Here is a 19,008-nt window from a genome sequence, read left to right as displayed (position 1 = left end):
GGAGTGCGCGAGGTGGCCGGGGCTGTGGGCACTAGCGGAGACAAAGCGGTGCCTGTGGTGTTTGTGACTGCGGCGGCAGAGCAGCTCTAAACGCCGAATTTCGTGTTGCTGCTGAGTCCTTTCACCATCTCATTCAGTGCGGCGCGCGGGCGGCGGCGGCGGCGGCGAAGGAGGAGGCGGCAGCAGCACATGGTTCCAAGAGCGCGCTGTGGCTGTTGGGTTCCAATTCCGCGGGGAGGGACAAAGGCAGTTGTGAGCTCCGGGTAGTGCCCAGTCGGGTGGTGCGCTCTCCACTGCCTTCAATCCGGTCCTTGAAAGCCGGGAGTAGCTTCTCTTCCTGAGGAGGCCGCCACGGGACCGAGGCCCGGGAAGGGCCTGGGAGGCTGAGGCTGTTGTCTGAGGGACGTGGGGGAGGGGCGCGCCCCGCCCGAGGTGCTCTGGGAGAGTCAATTGTGAGGTGTTTTTGTGGGCCCATACGAGGAAATCTGACTGCCACCCTCAGCTGGGTTTGGTCGGGCTTTGAAAAAAGAAATCATCAGTTAGCACCTAGGAGCTTTTTCAGTTGGGAGGTGGTGAAGCCTCAACTAGCGCCATATAACACCATCGAGATCTTGGTCACCGGTCTTGGGCCTGTTTAAGGATCCTGGCATCACGTGTGGTGAAGATATGTCTGATCAGCTTTCTGATAGAAGTGGGTAAATTTCCAGATTGGTAAACTTCCTGACAGGAAATTTAGGGGAACCAAAAAAGGCATGAAGAACATGAAGATGGAGCAGTCATAAACCACCCTCTCAAGGAACATCTCCAGGACCATCCGATGCACGAGACTCAGATTGTCTGAATTGAGCTATCGCAACTTAATGCTAAAAGCTGCTTAAAACTACGGATTTATAACATAGTTCTTTCTGAAATATTACATCGTAATCATTGAGAAGATTAAAAAAAACTTGAAGAAATTGTAGTTTTAAACATTTCTTTGCATATATTTTGGATAGTTACTAGTTACTTTAACTGTCATTAAGGAGCACAGACTGAAGCTTTACTGGACAGAATCCTGGGAAGCTGATTTCATTTTAGGGTTATATTTCCCAGTTAGTGGGTGAAGGGCTGGAGACCTCATTGCAGCCATGGCTTTCACAAATTACAGCAGTCTGAATCGAGCTCAGCTAACCTTTGAATATCTGCATACAAATTCGTAAGTATCCTCTAGGTGCCACTGAGTTAACCAGTAACTCCTTCCTTGATATTTATATGGAATTCATTTCCCCAGAAAATTTTGCTTTTTTGCTTTTTGGGATGTATCCCATTGGAGTGAAATGTATCCCTGGATGTCTTGAGCTCTGTATTGAAGAACTAAGATCAGTGAAATACTTGTTGCTAATCCAGAAGAATCTGATTTTTTGTTTATTGGATCAAAATTTTCTAAATGCAAACGAGTTATTTGAAGTCAATATGTTGAGTTGTTTCATTCAAGTGTTTATAGGAATCCAACAAGTACTGCTGTATTGGATCACCAGGTGTTGGAGTATTTTAGTATCACCTGTTTCCTCTCTGTAGTGACGACGTCCTAAACAGGTTATAACAAATCTTTACTTTCTAACAAGAAAACAGAAGACATTTAAATCACAACTTTCAAGAAGAAAATTTTTATTTTTTCAGCACTTGGCTTTATCTTTCTGGCAAATTGCTCCTACATCCAGTATTATTTGTATGTGCTAAAGCAGGAAACCGCAACTTGTTTAAAACCTTGATTTAGATAGTCTCTCGCCAAAATTTCCACAGAAATATACAGTATTCATGATTCTTGAGTTCATGAAGGAGTAATCTCATCACTCCAACTTGGTCTGGAATGTTTCAGGTTTAATCCATATATCAACTCTCTTGGAGGTTGTCCAGTAGAATCAAAACTTCTTTAGTGTTTTAATAACCTGTTACTTTTGAGGTGAAGGTAAGTGTTCTACCATTCTAGTACCTGGAGAGGAGATGAGCAGCTACATGAATGGTCCAGTCTCTGAAGAACCGCCTTCAGAGGTGAGAGTATAGTCTTCCATTATCTAATGATAGTACAATGGTTTTTAGCTTTTTATGGAAATGATAACATGTTTGTGACACCATAATATCTGTAATATTTCTGCTATTTTTCCTATAAAGGGAATAAAATTTTGCCAGCTAGTGAAGCAAATTGTCAAATGGTGAGAGCCTGGTTTCATTTTGTTTAGGAAGTTTGTTGTTATTTTGAGAGATGGAGTCTTGCTCTGTTGCCCAGGCTGGAGTGCAGTGGTGTAATCTTGGCTCACTGCAGCCTCCACCTCGCAGGTTCAAACGATTTTCCTGCCTCAGCTTTTCAAGTCACTGGGGCTAAAGGCATGTGCCACCACACCCAGCTCATTTTTGTATTTTTTTAGTAGAGACAGGGTTTCACTATATGTTGGCCAGGCTGGTCTCAAAGTTATGACCTCTGGTGATTCATCCGCCTTGACCTCCCAAAGTGCTGAGATTACAGGTGTGAGCCACCGTGGCTGGCCTTAGAAGTTTATTACTGAACTAGATAGTTTTAGGGAAGGTACTGTAGCAGTCAGCTAAGCTGAATTCTCACACTTAAGTATGATGAACCTGAAACCCACTTAGATGAGGCTGCTGATCAGTAATTATTCAGCTAGTTCATAGCATAGCCTTGGGAAAAACCTTCAATGTCCTTTTTCATATTTCAACTGCCGTATTAAGATCAAGCAGTTGAAGGCCACTTAAATGTTCATGGATGACTATGTCTTATAAATGGTTATCTCAGCTCTAAATTTTGGAATGATGGCAAGTCTGGAATTACAGATTTTATGGCCTTGGAAGACCATCAACTGGACTTCAGAATTTAAGTTCTTGTTCCAGCTTCACCAAAGACTTTATGGGATGGTAAAATAATAGTAATTGGTTAATTGCTTCATGCCAGTCACCATTTTAAACATTGTCTGAAGCAATCTTTACAGTAAGTCTTTGGGGTAAGGATTATTCCTATTTTGCATGTGAGGAAACTGAGGTTCAAAGAGATTAAATTACATGGTAATGGTTATATAGCTGCCAAATGGCAGACTTAGGGTGCCAAGACTTAAGGCAGTAAGATTTATCTGGCCACAGTAGTTAGTGGTTTTAACCATTAGGCAGTGCCTACTGTAGTCAGTTTTACCTTCATGAGCTTGTTTGCTTGTCTATAAAGGAAAGAGTTTACTTCACAGTTTTAGTCTTCAATTTTAGTTTATTTTAGTTAATCTCTAAGGATTCTGGGATATTTCTCCCTTCTTTTTTCCCCCCTTGTTATTTTATAGCTTATTAATGATAGATATTTGGCAATGCCAAGGAAAAGAAACCAGTTAAGTAATTTAAGTTAGGGAATTTTCTTTGACTTACCCATGTTGAACTGGAACCACATGCTTGCATGAACATTTGATGGTTAGAGTATCATTTTAGAAGCTCTGGAATTTCTTACCTGGATCACAAATTCAACCTTAGAAGTTGTTCTTTTTGATGTATTAGTCCTATCAGAAGAAAGTATAAACTCTAAACCACCAAGATAAGTTTTTCATTTCTGACTAATTTCAGGAGATTTTTAAAACATTGTGGTGACCTAATTGGAAGTTAATTTATAAAGAAAATAAATTTTTAAATTGTCACATGATGTGGCTTGTAGCTCATAAAGATGGAAGATGAACCACCTCTGTGTAAAGTGGTTCAACAAGTCATCTTCAGAGAAGGGAAGATTTGTCTCACAGTATCTTCTTTGTTCTGTCAAAATCTTAGGAACACAAAACCATTTCAGGGTGCCTGATATCTATAGTATTACCATATTATGAATTAGGAAAGAAATGGTCCTTTGCTTACTTTTCATTTAATGTAGACTTAACAAGCAGTGACCAGACTAGAAGGGTGGAAATCAGTGTGGTACAGTGAAAAGACCATGTGCTTGCTAACCAGCTAAACCTGAATTTGACTGTTTCCTGGCTGTGTCCTTGGGCAGGTCAACTTCTCGAGCCTCACTTTCTTCATATAAAATGGGGCTAATCTTACAGTTTTTATGAGGATTATGTAAAATGATTTTTACGAAGTTCTTAGCTCATGCAGTGGTACCCAATAAACACTGTGTGGATGGTGATTGTTACTCTATAATATTAGTTTATATAAACCAGAAGTTGGTCAGTGTGGTGGCAACTTGTTTGGTGCTAGTCATTAGGCAGGTCAGTTCTTAGTAAATTCTGGAGCATCTGTTGGAGACAGTGAATGTCTGTCTTTTTTCATTATCAGGTCTATTTTGATGATTATTCTCTTGGTTACATCAGCTTTTTAAGGCTTAAAGCAGGCCTGAGAAATAAATTCTCATGATAACCTGAAAGTCTTGAGGTAATTTAATATCAGATGTTGCTAGTATTAGATGATAAAAGTTAGGGTTTTTAAGTAAAAGGAGTTTTATGTGGTTGCTTCTCTTTGGTGGTGGGTTTTGTGACTGCCACTCCAGATGTATATACACAACATGCATATATTATGCATCTACATGTTAATATATGCATAATAAGTAACTTTGCAGTACTGCTAAATGGTCTAATAGAGCAGGATGCTTAGGTATAAGATGTCTACTATTTATTTTTGTTGGCACATTTAGTAACTTAACATCTTGGCTATATATTTCTGGGTTTTTATTTATTCATTTTTTTGAGATGGAGTCTTACTCTGTTGCCCATGCTGGAGTGCAGTGGCACCAACTTGGCTCACTGCAATCTGTGCCTCCCGGGTTCAAGCTATTCTCTTGCCTCAGCCTCCTGAGTAGTTGGAACTACAGGTGTGTACCACACACCCATTTAATTTTTTGTATTTTTAGTAGAGATAGGGTTTCACTGTGTTAGCCAGGATGGTCTTAATCTCCTGACCTCGTGATCTGCCCATTTTGGCCTCCCAAAGTGCTGGAATTACAGGCATGAGCCACCGCACCTAGCCCTATTTCTGGATTTTATATGTATGTGAAATGAATGTAGAGGAGTCTGTCAACTCAGAGACTTAAATTACTTATTACTTTTAAGCCTGTTGAGTAGGCTCATATCCTAAATATATTAAAGCTATTTAAATGTAAAATGATTGCTCCAGAATTTCTCAGTTTTATTTTCTAGCAATTAAGGCAATTAACTATTGTCAGCATGTGTAGGAACTCATCAGAAGCTATCACACTGTGTGATGGGCCTATGGATGATGTATTGGTTTACATTCAGGATGAATATAAATAGGAAGACCATTTTCCTTATATAACAAGCTAATTTACACTTGAATTTGTCCCTGAAAATGTTGAGCTACAAAACTATTTTCTCTGTGACACAAGTGATATAAAAGCCATGATCAGGCGGGCAAGGTGGCTCATGCCTGTAATCCCAACACTTTGGAAGGCCGAGGTGGGTGGATCACTTGAGGTCAGGAGTTTGAGACCAGCCTGCCTGGCCAACGGGGTGAAACTCCATCTCTATTAAAAATAACACAAAAATTAGCCAGGCGTAGTAGCCTGCACCTGTAATTCCAGCTGCTCTGCATACTGAGTCAGGAGAATCACTTGAATTGGGAGGCAGAGATTGTGGTGGGTGGAGATCATGCCACTGCACTTCAGCCTAGGTGACAGAGTGAGACTCTGTCTCAAAAAAAAAAGAAAGCCAGTTGAAAGTGAACGAATTTTTAAAAAATCGTTCTTTTTCCATTCTTGGATCACATGCAAAGGATGTTTAGGTCTGTGAAGAAAAGAATTTCTTTAGATATTCTATCTCAAATGCTACCTAGCAATGAGTGTACTCTTGGAATATTATTTGGGAAAAAAGAATTTATGCAGTTGGTATAATTTTGATTCTTAGGATTTTAAGAAATATTTAGAATTCTGATTTTAGCATCTAGAAGATATGTCTTTAATCAGCTAGAAGTCTGGAAGAGATGCTGAGTATTTATCTCTGACTTTACCAACAGTGGTCACAAAAGCCTCTTTTATGATGTGTACTGCGGTCACAAAACTACCCTTTAGTTACATTGTAAAGGGGACTGTTAGCTTATCTGAAATATGTATGCATGGAACAGCATTGAGACTGTGTGGAACAACAAACACCATTTAGAATTTTTTTATTTTGAGATAGGGTCTGGCTCTGTCACCCAGGCTGGTGTGCAGTGGCGCAGTGCAATCCCTGCCTCTTAGGCTCAAGCCATCTTTCCATCTCAGCCTTCCAAGTAGCTGGGACTACAGATGTACACCGCCACAGTCGGCTAATTTATTTTATTTTTTTGTAGAGACGGGGGTTTTGCCATGTTGCCCAGGTTGGCTTCAAATTCCTGGGCTCAAGGGATTTGCCAGCCTGGGCCTCCCAAAGTGCTAGGATGCTAGGATTACACGTGTGAGGCGCCACACCCTACCTATTTAGAATTTTTTGAAAGTTCTAAATGTGCAAGGCACATTTCTTTTTTTCTTTCTTTTTTTCTTTTGAGATGGAGTTTTCACTGTTGTTGCCCAGGCCGGAGTACAATGGTGCAGTCTCAATCTCAACTAGGATTATAGGCACCTGCCACCATGCCCAACTAATTTTTTTTTGTATTTTTATTAGAGACGGGGTTTCACCATGTTGGCCAGGCTGGTCTCGAACTTCTGACCACAGGCTATCCACTCGCCTTGGCTTCACAAAGTGCTGGGATTATAGGCGTGAGTCACTGTGCAAGGCACATTTCTAAGCACTGTGTGGAAGGTGTTTTGTGTTCGCCTCTTTGAGATCTACTTATTCTCAATTTCTTGTCTGTGGGATGCAATCAGAAAATATGTATTGCTAAGAAGCAGTTGCAATTTCTGTTTTGGTTTTCTTGTCTTAATGGCAGAGGTGGTCAAAATTAGTTTTCCAGATTATTCAAATTGACCATTCTCACTACCAAAGACTGTAAACTTCATTCTTTACTTTTTTTTTATTCTGAAGTTAGTATGTTCTGGTGCAAGATGTGGTCTCATACTTACTATGGTTGTGCTCTTGTTTTTTTCTGGTAGCTGTATTTTTGAGATTCCTTGATTTGCGTTAAAAGTACAAATTCAAGTAGAAATGAGAAGTATTGGAATAAAATTAGTTATTTTATCTTTCTATATAACAGTCCTCAGAGTTAAAAATATTTAGGATGTATAAAATGAATTCAGTTTGTAAGTATCTAAGTCACTTGTATGTTTGATGGGAAAATGACAGGTTGCCGGGCGCGGTGGCTCATGCCTGTAATCCCAGCGCTTTGGGAGGCCGAGGCAGGTGGATCACGAGGTCAAGAGATCAAGACCATCCTGGTCAACATGGTGAAACCCCGTCTCTACTAAAAATATAAAATTAGCCAGGTGTAGTGTTGCATACCTGTAATCTCAGCTACCCGGGAGGCCAAGGCAGGAGAATCACTTGATCCTGGGAGGCGGTGGTTGCAGTGAGCCCAGATCAGGATTGTGACATCGCACTCCAGCATGGGCAACAAGAACAAAACTCTTGTCTCCAAAAAAAAAACTTGCATTTGTAAAAATTTGAAGAGTGAGTTGAGAAGGAAGAAAACAATATTCCTGGAGAGTTTAGTTATGGATATTTATTAAATAAACAAATGTTTTATACTTTGTTTACAATATGGTAAGTGATCAGAGATCCTAGATGCTGGTTATTTAATATTGATATGTTTCATTTAAAAATTTTTACTTTAACTGAAAATTGGCTGAAACCTTTTACTTTGGCTGAAACTTTATGTAAAAAAGTCAGAGTAACATGGATATTTTTGAAAAATTGATGGTGATGTATTATGTGGGTTAATTTTCTATTATCTCTAATCAAAAGTCAAGCGGTTTTTTTTAGGTGGTTCTATGTGGACACATCCTAATTTGATAGCTAATGAGCACTATTGTGGAAAAGAGCACAAATTTAACAGTATAAATTGGACATGCTCAATGTGTAACTTGTTAGCATTTTGTTTTACCAATACCTGTGTGCGATCTACCAGTGGAAAAAGGAAACATATACTTTTGTGTAATTTACAAGCAAAAATATCCCATTTGAAAGAGTAGGAAAATAGAATAACTCATTTTATGATTTTCTCAGATTTTGGCTAAAACCAGAACTTTGTCTCTGTTAAAAAACGTAATCCAAGACCTTTTCCAACAATTGCTTATATGAGGACAAGAGCTTGCATGGTATGGTTGCCTAGGGCCACTGTTAAAATTAATCCCTTCAAGGAGGGGAATCAGTTGTCATCTCCTCTGGGAGGCTGCTCAAAGTTTGGGTTGGGTAAATACACAGTTACATGTTATTCAAAACTTACTACACTCCAGCCTGAGTGAAAGAACGAGAACCTGTCTCAAATAAAAAACAAAAAACAAAATTCAGTATTTATGCATAAGATATATCCTTATAATTCTTGCTCTGAGATATGCAGAAACTGACCACTGGTTAAGGCAATAAAAAATTAAATATACAGGCATTTTTCTAGGCAGAATATGAATAGTGAAAAACACTGTTTTTTGTTTTTTTTTTTTGATGTGGAGTCTCGCTCTGTCGCCCAGGCTGGAGTGCGATGGTGAGATCTTGGCATACTGCAACCTCTACCTCCCATGTTCAAGCGATTCTCCTGCCTCAGCCTCCTTAGTAGCTGGGACTACAGGCACCTACTGCCACGCCTGGCTAATTTTTGTATTTTTAGTAGAGACGGGGTTTCACCATATTGACCAGGCTGGTCTTGAACGCCTTACCTTGTGATCTGCCTGCCTCGGCCTCCCAAAGTGCTGGGATTACAGGCGTGAGCCACCGTGGCCTGCGAAAAACACTCTTAGCAGTTACCACACACAGGAGTCTTTCAATGCTTCAAGATGGTTTCCCAACTCAAAATAGGAAGAATAGACATTTCCGAATAGATGGCAAGACTTGATAAACACTTCAGGGGAATTGGGGAGCTCTGGAAAGCCTTGGGTAGTATATAAATCAACAATGCAAATGGTTTTAGATTTTTTCAAAAAACTTATTTTATAACCATGGCTTTTTATTAGGAATTATAACTTCAATTCATAATTCTTTTGCTGACTTTAGTATTTTTCATTTCAGAACCACTCACGAGTTCTTGTTTGGTGCTCTTGCTGAACTGGTTGATAATGCAAGGTATGTAGTCTTCAGGCTTACAATCTGTGCTTGAAGTGGAAACATTTTAGGTAGCTGTGACCTTTGCTCTCTGAAAACTTTGAAAGGAAGACATTTCTTTAGAATGTAGACGTTCTGTAACTCCCAAGAGGCCTCTTAACTAAAGAAATATTTTTAATAGTACATTATTTGATAACTTCCACTGTTTTACTTAAATTCGCTAATTGTTCTTTGTGTTCTAGCCGAAAAATAGTGAATTATCACCTCCAAAACCATTTCCCTTGTGTATTAGAGCAAGATAATTGTATCAAAATGCAGGGAATTAAGATAGACACTTAGGAATCATATTAATGGGACAGGCAAGCTCTGATTTAATTTGTGCTACCAGGATAGTACACCATCTAACGTCTTTAAAACTATGCCAAAGTTCTGTGTCTTCACGAATTGTATATTGTCAGATAAGTAAATGATCACAGTATCTTTCATTGTTAGCAGCTGTGCTTGGAAGGAATCATTGGTCAGCACTGTCTTCTACTGAGTTCTTAGTGATAGAAGCATATAAATGTTACTGTGTAAGACTGAATGGAAATTTGGGTTGGTTCTGAGACAAAAATCCAAGTCCAGATCAAGATTCTGTTCATAATTAGGAAAATATTGTCTCAGTCTTACTCTTGAATGCAAACATAAAATTCAGACACATCATTTATTGATCAGGTTTTGATGACTAATGAAGGAACAAGAGGATTAAAATTGACAGCAAAAGTACTTTCAAACAGATCTCCAGTTAATGTGCTTGCTCATAATTTCCTGTTTACCTCTGCCTATACAATAAACTTATTCTTACTACTTTTGTTATTGTTATTAGCTGGACTGCTTATGGAAATGTGTTAGTTGTTTAACCAGAAAACTCCCATTTTGTTTCAATCCTGGTTGACGCATCATTTTTCCATTCAGTTAAAAAATGTTGTAGGTTAATGGAACTGTGTTTGAATTTGGCACTTGTTAATTTAGTGAGACCATGATGTGTGGTGGGAGGCTGTTTTTTTGTGTATCATATGGTAAAATAGAGATTCCTGGAAGCATGTGTTCCTACTTGTGTATACATTTTGCCAGTATCTTTCATATTTGAAAATGTTTTAGATCTTTGAGAATAGGTATATGTAGAGCTATGTGGATTTTTTTGCATGTAAAACCAATAAAATGGTTTTGTTTTCTTTGCCTGCAGTTGGCAGAATTGGACTAGATTACTTCTGAACCTTAATGGAAGTCTTAATTGATAACTGAATCTGTATGATTTCAATGGCTAGAGTCTAATGGGGCAGGACTATCCCAACTTCCTTTCAAGGTTAAGGAGGTTAAGATTATGGGCTTAAGAATCAGTCTGCTGACTGCAGTGTGTATACCACGAGATGTGATTTTTCACAGGTTTTGTGGGAGATTATTTTCCTTTTTTCTTAAAATCTTGAGAAGAAAAAATGAACAAGTTATTGGAACATCTTTTTATGATTGCAATCAAATGAGTGAGAAAAACATATATTTGAATCATTTCTTAGGGTATAAAGGGAAATATTCTTGCTTATCCTATAGATTTTTTACCAGGAAATTAGTATTAAAAAAAAATCCAGGCCCCGTGTCATGTGATTATCTTCAATAATTTAGGGCTTCAGATATGTTTTACAGATATATAAAGGAAATTGTGTTGCCAAGTATAAAAGTAAAAAAGAATCTAAATGTATATAGAATTTCTGTATGGCTTCCTGAAAACAGACTCAAAATACTCTGCATTCTACTCAGGTCATATGCATTTCGATGGTTGATATTTCATATTAATTCACATGATTCTTTTAATTTTGCAGAGATGCTGATGCCACCAGAATAGATATTTATGCAGGTAAGTCAGGCTTCAGTTCTTCTAATGTCTCGTTCATCTTAATGCATTTATTATTGTGCCTAAGAAGAATTGAGTGGGAGATGACTGGATTCTGGAGCCTGGGAAGATGGCATGATTGTTCCAGGTCATAGGTAGAAAAGGGGCAGTCATAGTCAGGTATGGTCAGCTTTGGTCAGACATAGAAACCAATAATACTGGTTTCAAGAAGCTAACACAGGGTATCCAAATCTATGTAAATAGCTACGAGTAGAGTTATGGTAGTAGTGGAATAGTAGAGAGGGTAATGACCAAGTTATTTTACTGGTAGGAGTTAGTAGATGAATGAGGTTTGTGGTACCTGCAGCCAAGGAGAGATCTTGTTGGAGGCCACTTTCTTTTGAACCCTTGGTGAGCACTAGTCTCAACTTGCAGAATTGCTGGTATCAGTTGCAGAAAATAGCAGTGACTGGATTGGCTCGAAGTTTGCCAAGTTCTCAAACAGAGGTGTCAGGAAGGAAGGCTGCTTGGCTTGGAATTTACACCTGTCAACATCCTGTTTCATTTTCCTTATTTGGCTCTGCTGTTTTGTAGTAAGATCCTCTTTTTTTCCTAGAGCGAGTGCAACAGTCATTGGCCTTTTAATTAATTAATTAACAAATTAATTAATTATAATAGTTTGCTTTCTGCCTGGTATTTGTACCGGCACCTTTTTTTAGCCATTTGAACACTAAAAATTTGAAAGCAGAATAGAAGACAGATTTTAAATACAATTTGACTAGTGTAATGTGTTTTTTTCTGACAGACTTTTCTGAAATCTTCTGAAACGTGAGGTAATATTTTGAATAGCATGGACTAGATTCTGAGAAGTCTGTATGTTTATATGAGAATGAAATAGCCCCTCTTCATGGACCCTTTGGATGAACGGGAACAAGCACACAACTAAGTAGTAATTCTCAGAACCACTAATGTCATATAATTATGAAGAATCTGTCCCAGATTTAATGAATTTCTCATGTCTGCTGTACTTTGGAGCAAAGAAAATCCTCAGAGCAGTTAAAAGTCAGCTGTACTGCTTCAATTCTGAAAGCCTTTTGTTCAAAAGGCTCTGTCAAAGTGGTGAAAATAAGGCTTCTTTTCTTTTTAGAAGAAAGTAACAGGAAAAAGGGGCACACAGGAAAAGAATGTTAGAAGATGGTTACTAAATGCTCATGCCAGATGGAGGTACCTTTCCAAGGCAAAGCATGTGTCTTAACATCTGAGTGTGCTTTCTCAGGAGTGGTAACCGCTACCATTGGAAAAATAGGTCTCGTTTAATCATTGCACAGATGATAAAGCAGAGGATGGGCCTGTACTCCAAGTGATGTTGAAGGGACAAATCATAATAGTCAAGTCTACTTGGAAGAAGTTTTTTAAAAAAGATTATCTCTGCCCTCTCCTACCACATTTGGTAGGTGAATTTCAGCAAGGAAATTTAGTTCCTGACACTCAGAATGAAGTTAGATTTCAATAAATGAAAAAGGTCCCAGTGTGTCTTTATTCTGCGCTCAGTACAACTCCTCTTGTGCTTTGGGAAAAGTCCAGAGAGGATGAGATTGGGGTCTTTGCTTTAAGAACTTAGTCTTTAATTGGAGAGACAATTAGTGCACTACAGATGATTAGAGAACAATAACTAGATCTTGAGGGAACAGTCAAGACGCTTAAGGATTAAATGGTATGATAGAAACACCACAGCATTTTGGGAAAAGACTTGATTTACATCAAGTACCAGGAGATTGGGATTCTTGGCTGAGGGATCTTTAACCTTACACTTTTCTACCTCAAGGGCCTTATTAACACATTGAACAGGAGAAATAAATCAATGGAATCTTTTTTTTTTTCAACAGGAGAAATAAATCAGTGGAATCTTTTTCTTTTTTACCTGAAGGAGTGCAGTATGCTATCTAGGCTTACTCTAACCTCCGCCTCGGGCTCAAGTGATCCTCCCACCTCAGCCTCCCGAGTAGCTGGGACTATAGGCACACACCACCATGCCCAGCTAATTTTTGTATGTATATATTTTCACCATGTTGCCCAGGCTGGTCTCAAATTCCAGAGCTCCAGTAATCCAACTGCCTCAGCCTCCCAAAGTGCTGGGCTTATAGGCTAAGCCAACGCGCCTGGCTAGTAATAATCTTAATACTACAAAGTTCTTGTTGTTAGTTCATGGGGGAAAGTATTTTCTTATCTCCACTTCTGAAACTAGATTGATAACTGGACTTGGAAATCTTCCAAAACATCAGATGTAGTTTGAAGTCACCACAAAGTTACATTATAAAGGCTGTTTTTAAACCTAAAAAGGGCAAGAAAGGAGCCAACCTCTCAAAGTGTAGAGGTGTTCATTTACTCAAAGCATATTTATTAGTTGGATTCTTGTTATTGTAGACCATAATATGCCTAAGTAGACTGTTTTTGTTTACTTTCTTGATCTTCTGGGGTAGGCAGTGCCACCTCCTTGGAAAAAAGATCCTTTTGTGATGCCAGGGCAATGATTAATACTTGGAAAATTGGAGCAAATGAAACTGCAATTAATACTGCTCAAACAGATTGCAGAGTATGATGAAGAACTTGGATGTCAGGCTGGGCGCGGTGGCTCATGCCTATAATCCCAGAACTTTGGGAAGTTGAGGTGGGCAGATCAAGAGGTCAGGAGTTCAAGACCAGCCTGACCAACATGGTGAAACCCTGTCTCTACTAAAAATACAAAAATTAGTCCTGGCATGGTGGTGTCCGCCTGTAGTCCCAGCTACTTGTGAGGCTGAGGCAGGAGAATCGCTTGAACCTGGGAGGCGGAGGTTGCAGTCAGCCGAGATCAAGCCACTGCACTCCAGCCTGGGTGACAGAGAGAGACTCTGTATCCAAAAAAAAAAAAAAACCAAAAAAAACCCTGGATGTCATCTTATTATAGCCTCTGCTAGGGACACCATTATTTTATCACCTTTGACTTTTGGATGTATAGCTCCATTTGACATCTCTTGTCCTTTTCTGCTTTCTTTCTTTATTCTTCCCAGTGGGAGTTAGGAATGTCTGGCTTGGAGTAGCCACACTTGGCCATGTTGGGAGATGTGCGGACTTTCAGATTGGCTCTGACAGTCTTACATAGCTGTTCCCAGGACATGAAACTAAGCTGCAAAGCAGGCAGTTCAGCTTTGCCTTCTCTGTCCTGCTTTCAAGATGTGTGATGGGAGGCAGGGAACATACAACCCGCAGCTGCTTACATTCTTCTCCATCCAGAATTCCCCCTTCTTTATCTTTGAAGGTTTCAGATATCACTCAGTTGACTGATTAAATATCAGGTGATAGGAGGTAGTTTTGAGCAAGGAAGCCTTCAGGTTCTTTCTTGCTCCAGTTTAGTGCTTCTCAAAGGGTGGGCCACCCACAGACATTGTCAGTATCATCTTGGAACTTGTTAGAAATGCAGATGCCACGCCTCAGACCTACACAGACTATCCAGTGGGAGCCCAGAATCTGTATTTTCGCAAGCTTTTTGGATAATTCTTACCCATACTACATTTTGCTCTAGCCAGTACTTTTCTCAGCCTCCTTCAGCTTAAACCCTCCTGTCCTTCCTAGCTTATCTGCTGCAGGCAGTAGAGTCCATTAGACTGTAAGCTTTATGAAGATAGTGGTCACATCTATATTTTTCACTCTCTTGTCCTCATCACAACCAGGCACAGAAGAGCTGATCACCAAGTAGTCATTGAATAAACAAGTGATTGGCATCAGCATTGAAACAAGGTGAAGAGACCACACTGTGTCTGTTTACAAAGTTGAAGAAGTCAGTACCGTCTTAGTCTTTCTTGGCCATGAGCAGTATTGCATGTGACTGTGGACCTAGATGCTACTAGCCATTTATAGGCTGTCAGTTACAGTGTGGCCAGGAGGATCTTCCCAGTGTCATTTCTTACCTTTAAACTACATAAAAAGCTTTGAAATGAAGTCCTTGAGCCAGAAAAGAATCCCAGCTCCACTGTTACGTGATGATTGTGTGCTAAAGCAGCCTGAGAGTTCTGTCCTAACTAAAACAAGGCCTAGAAATTAACTTCTTAGGCCGTGTCCAAGGAATGCCAGTAGTCCTTGGGGACTTTTCACATGTACTTGGCTTGAATCAATTTCTAGATCCCAAAGCAGAGTCTTCATGCACATTTTATGACTGTAGTGTACAGCAAATGTCTTTTGGCTAGGTTTAGAATGCTGCTTTTACCATTCTCTGTACCTGACCCAGTTTGAGTTTTCATATGACACTTGGCTTCCTCCAGATGGAAATTTTTTTTTTTTTTTTTAAAGAAAGAAAGAAAAAAAAATGAAGAAGAGGAAGAAAAAGGAAGAGAAAGAGAGAGAGAGAATGGGAGTGTTGCTTTCTTGCCCAGGCTAGAATGCAGTTTAGTAATGGGTATTGAAAACCTCTTTTATACCAATAATTATACTTGATGTAGACAGGAAGGAATAAGGGAAGAAAATAACAAACAAGCAGCCAACCAATATTTCATTTAAACCTATGAAATACTATGCGATTACTGAGGAGTGATTTACTTCCAATTATGTAGTCACTTTTGGAATAGGTGTGAGGTGGTAATGTATGTTTTGTGTATTTGAAGTGGAGAGTTCTGTAAATGTTTATTAAGTTTACTTGTTCCGGGTCTGAGTTCAAGTCCTGAATGTCCTTGTTAATTTTCTGTCTCGTTGATCTATAAAATCGTTAGCTCTTCTTGTTACATTGATCCTTTTGCCATTATATAATGTCCTTTGCCTCTTTTGCTCTTTGTTGCTTTAAAGTCTACTTTATCAGAAGTGAGAATTGCATCTCCTGCTTTTTGTCTATTTGTTTATTTTTACTCTCTGATTGGTTGATAAATCTTCCTCCTTCTCTTTGTTTTGAGTCTTTGTGTATCGTTGCATGTGAGATGGGTCTGGATGCAGCATACCGATGGGTTTTGGCTTTTTATCCAATTAGAATATATATATAGGTTTAATACTGGCATTTGATGCTAGCTGGCTGTTTTGCCCATTAGTTAGTGTAAATTTTTCATTGTGTCGATGCTCTTTGCTTATTATTTTTGGAAAGGCTGATATTGGTTGTTCCTTTATATGTATAGTGCCTTTCAGAAGCTCTTGTAAAGCAGGCCTGGTGGTGGTAAAGTCTCTAAGTACTTGTTTGTTTGCAAAAGATTTAATTTTTCCTTCGATTATAAAGCTTAGTTTGGCTGGATAGGAAATTCTGGGTTGAAAGTTCTTTTCTTTAAGGATGTTAAATATTGGTCCCCACTCTTTTCTGGCTTGTAGGGTTTCTGCTGAGAGATCTGCTGTAAATCTGATAGGTTTCCCTTTTTGGGTAACCTGACCTTTCTCTCTGGCTGCCCTTAGTATTTTCTCCTTCATTTCAACCCTAATAAATCTGGCAATTATGTGCGTTGGGGTTGGTCTTCTTGAAGAATATCTTTGTGGTGTTCTCTGTATTACCTGGAGTTGAATATTACCCTGCCTTACTAGGTTGGGAAAGTTTTCCTGAATGATATCCTGAAGAGTATTTTCCAACTTGGATTCATTCTCTTTGTCACATTCAGGTACACCTATCAAACGTAAATTAGGTCTTTTCACATAGTCCCATATTTCCTGGAGACTTTGCTCATTCCTTTTCATCCTTTTTTCTCCATTCTTGTCTTCTTGTTTCATTTCACTGAGCTGGTCCTCGACTTCTGATATCCTTTCTTCTGCTTGATCAATTCGACTGTTTAAACTTGTATATACTTCGTGAAGTTCTCGTGTTGTGTTTTTCAGCTCCATCAATTCACTTATATTCTTCTCTAAATTGTCCATTCTCGTTAACATTTCATCAACCTTTTTTCAAGGTTCTTAGTTTCTTTGCGTTGGGTTAGAACAAGTTCTTTTAATTCACAGAAGTTTCTTATCACCCACGTTTTGAAACCTGCTTCTGTTATTGGAACACACTCGTAATCTATTAAGCCTTGTTCCGTTACTGATGAGGAATTGCTATCCCCTGTAGAGGAAGAGGCATTCTGATTTTGAGTATTCTCTGCCTTTTTATGCTGGTTTCTTCCCTTCATTATATATTTATCCCTCTGTCGCCTTTGTAATTACCGACTTTCTAACTAGGTCTCGGAGCTGACGTCCAACTTGTTGATTCCCAGCGCCGAAATCTGAGCAATCCACTGCGCCAGCCAAAATAGCGGTGTTAAGATTGATAGTGCTTTTCTGCCCGGGAATCTCCGGACTCTGCACCAAGAACTGGCGCGCTAAGGCGCCAGCAATACTGCCACGCCGGCCACAAGAGTCGCCCTGGCGACCCGTGGGGCTCCTCTGCTGGGAATCTCCTAGTCCGTGAGCAACAAATATTCGTCTGAAAGTGTGGTGTCCTCTCATTCTCTGCGCTTTCACTGGGAATTACAAGCCCGAGCTGCTAGTGATCAGCCATCTTGGATCTCTCTCCCAGATGGAAATTTTGAAGGCTTTTGCACTTTTATTGTACTTGTTCTTGATTGCCACATCTCATTTGGATTCCCCAGACTGATTAGAGGCACTGCCACCAGGAGAAATTTTATCTAACCAATAGTACTTCCAGGAAGATCCTCATCCTTAAACTTTCAAGAAGCACTTGTAATTAAGCTCAGCTTTCTGAATACTGAGTGATACTTGAAAATCTCTGTGGTTTATAGCTTTGCCGAAATAGCATTTTAATTTACATGAATAAGTCTGTTTAACAGAAGGCAGTCACTACTCGAGTTTTAGCCTGAAGGAAGGACAAATATCATTTACAACAGATTTGTTGGCTTAGATAGTTGTACAAAGTTGGTGAACTGAAGCTTGGGGAGATTAAAATATCCTCAGTTAGGGACCAGGCTCCAGAGAAGCCTTGGGCTTGCCCTTGTATTACCTTACACAGACCTCTTTCCTCTTAGAAGTGCTGCCTTTATCCCTGTGCCAATCAGTAGACTGAATAGCATCTATATGAGCAGTTGGCTTGCTTGGTTTATGTGGGTCCCCTGCCTATACCTCTGCCTCACATCCTTCTCATCTTTGTGTCTGTCAACTTCCTTGATTCCAAGGCTGGTTCCTCTTTTGCTCACCTAGTCCTCATTGAGTCAAAAGGCACCTAGTCCTCATTGAGTCAAAACTAGTATAGCCTCTTTCCATATTGGAAATTGCTTCTCCATTGACCATGACATGCTTGGACCCAGACTACTTTCAGTTACCATTTGCTGCTGCAGAAGACAACTGCTGAGAGAAAAGGTTCTTTTCACTGGAATGGCAGCCATAGTTTATTGTGTTCCTTTTCTGTTGGCTAGGTAACCCCACTACAACTGCTGTGCATCTTATTGTCTAAGGCACCATTCTTTCTTCCTGTCAGGCATGTCAGCTAGGAACCAGGCACCTCCCACTGCACCATATGCCTTCTTATTATTGGGTTGGGGAGCGCTTTCAAGGACCATAGCTAGCAGGGGATATGATGATGAATGCAGATAGCTCAGAATGCCAGTCAGCCTGGTGATGCTCATGTATAGACACAGTACTTCATCTTTTAGATAGCAGCTTCCACTGCTGTGCCCATACCATGTCTGGTTTCATCACTTTGAAGGCTACCCCAGACTTAAGGAGGCACCCTGTTGAGTTTGAGCAATGTTGATAAGATATGGTGTGTAGTAGTTGGAGTACTTCAGTGCTTGGGGTCTATGGCATAGGGCAGAAGCGATAGTAATCCAGGTGGAGTGAGCAGAAAGATAAAGATGATTGAGATATGTGTGAGGTATGTGCATATTCAGTGGTGGTGGGTATGACCAGATGCTGGACCAGATATCCCTGCCCTCATAGATTCTCTCAATCTTTGTTATGAACCTAGAAAGCATTGGAGAACCTTGGATGGGAATTTGCAACCTCAAGGACCCTGAAGTTTAATTCACACTAGCCTAGAAAGCTAGGCTTGACTGACCTTTTTGGACTAAGCTTCACATTGAT

At 39.6% G+C, this 19,008-nt stretch overlaps 1 protein-coding gene across 4 annotated transcripts in view; it reads left to right on the top strand.

Moving 5' to 3' along the window:
• Window positions 1-11: 11 nt before the first annotated feature.
• MORC2 (MORC family CW-type zinc finger 2) overlaps window positions 12-19,008 on the top strand; it is a 42,791-nt gene continuing 23,794 nt past the window's right edge. For 2 of the 4 annotated variants that reach the window (XM_012471361.3, XM_012471360.3), the window contains exons 1-3: window positions 12-1,195; window positions 9,099-9,152; window positions 10,988-11,022. In XM_012471361.3, the coding sequence (XP_012326784.1) occupies window positions 1,128-1,195; window positions 9,099-9,152; window positions 10,988-11,022 (157 nt within the window). In that variant the 5' untranslated portion in view covers window positions 12-1,127. Of the gene's footprint in view, window positions 1,196-1,257; window positions 2,032-2,057; window positions 7,224-8,794; window positions 9,153-10,987; window positions 11,023-19,008 lie in introns of those variants that run through there. The other 2 variants (XM_012471362.3, XM_012471363.2) reach the window with 2 other exon arrangements.

This window comes from Aotus nancymaae, unplaced genomic scaffold, assembly GCF_030222135.1.
Source record: "Aotus nancymaae isolate 86718 unplaced genomic scaffold, 86718_ANA_hifiasm-v0.15.2.pri h1tg000076l, whole genome shotgun sequence".
In the NCBI taxonomy this organism is placed as follows: domain Eukaryota; kingdom Metazoa; phylum Chordata; class Mammalia; order Primates; family Aotidae; genus Aotus; species Aotus nancymaae.
This window is presented reverse-complemented; position numbering and strand designations above follow the sequence as displayed.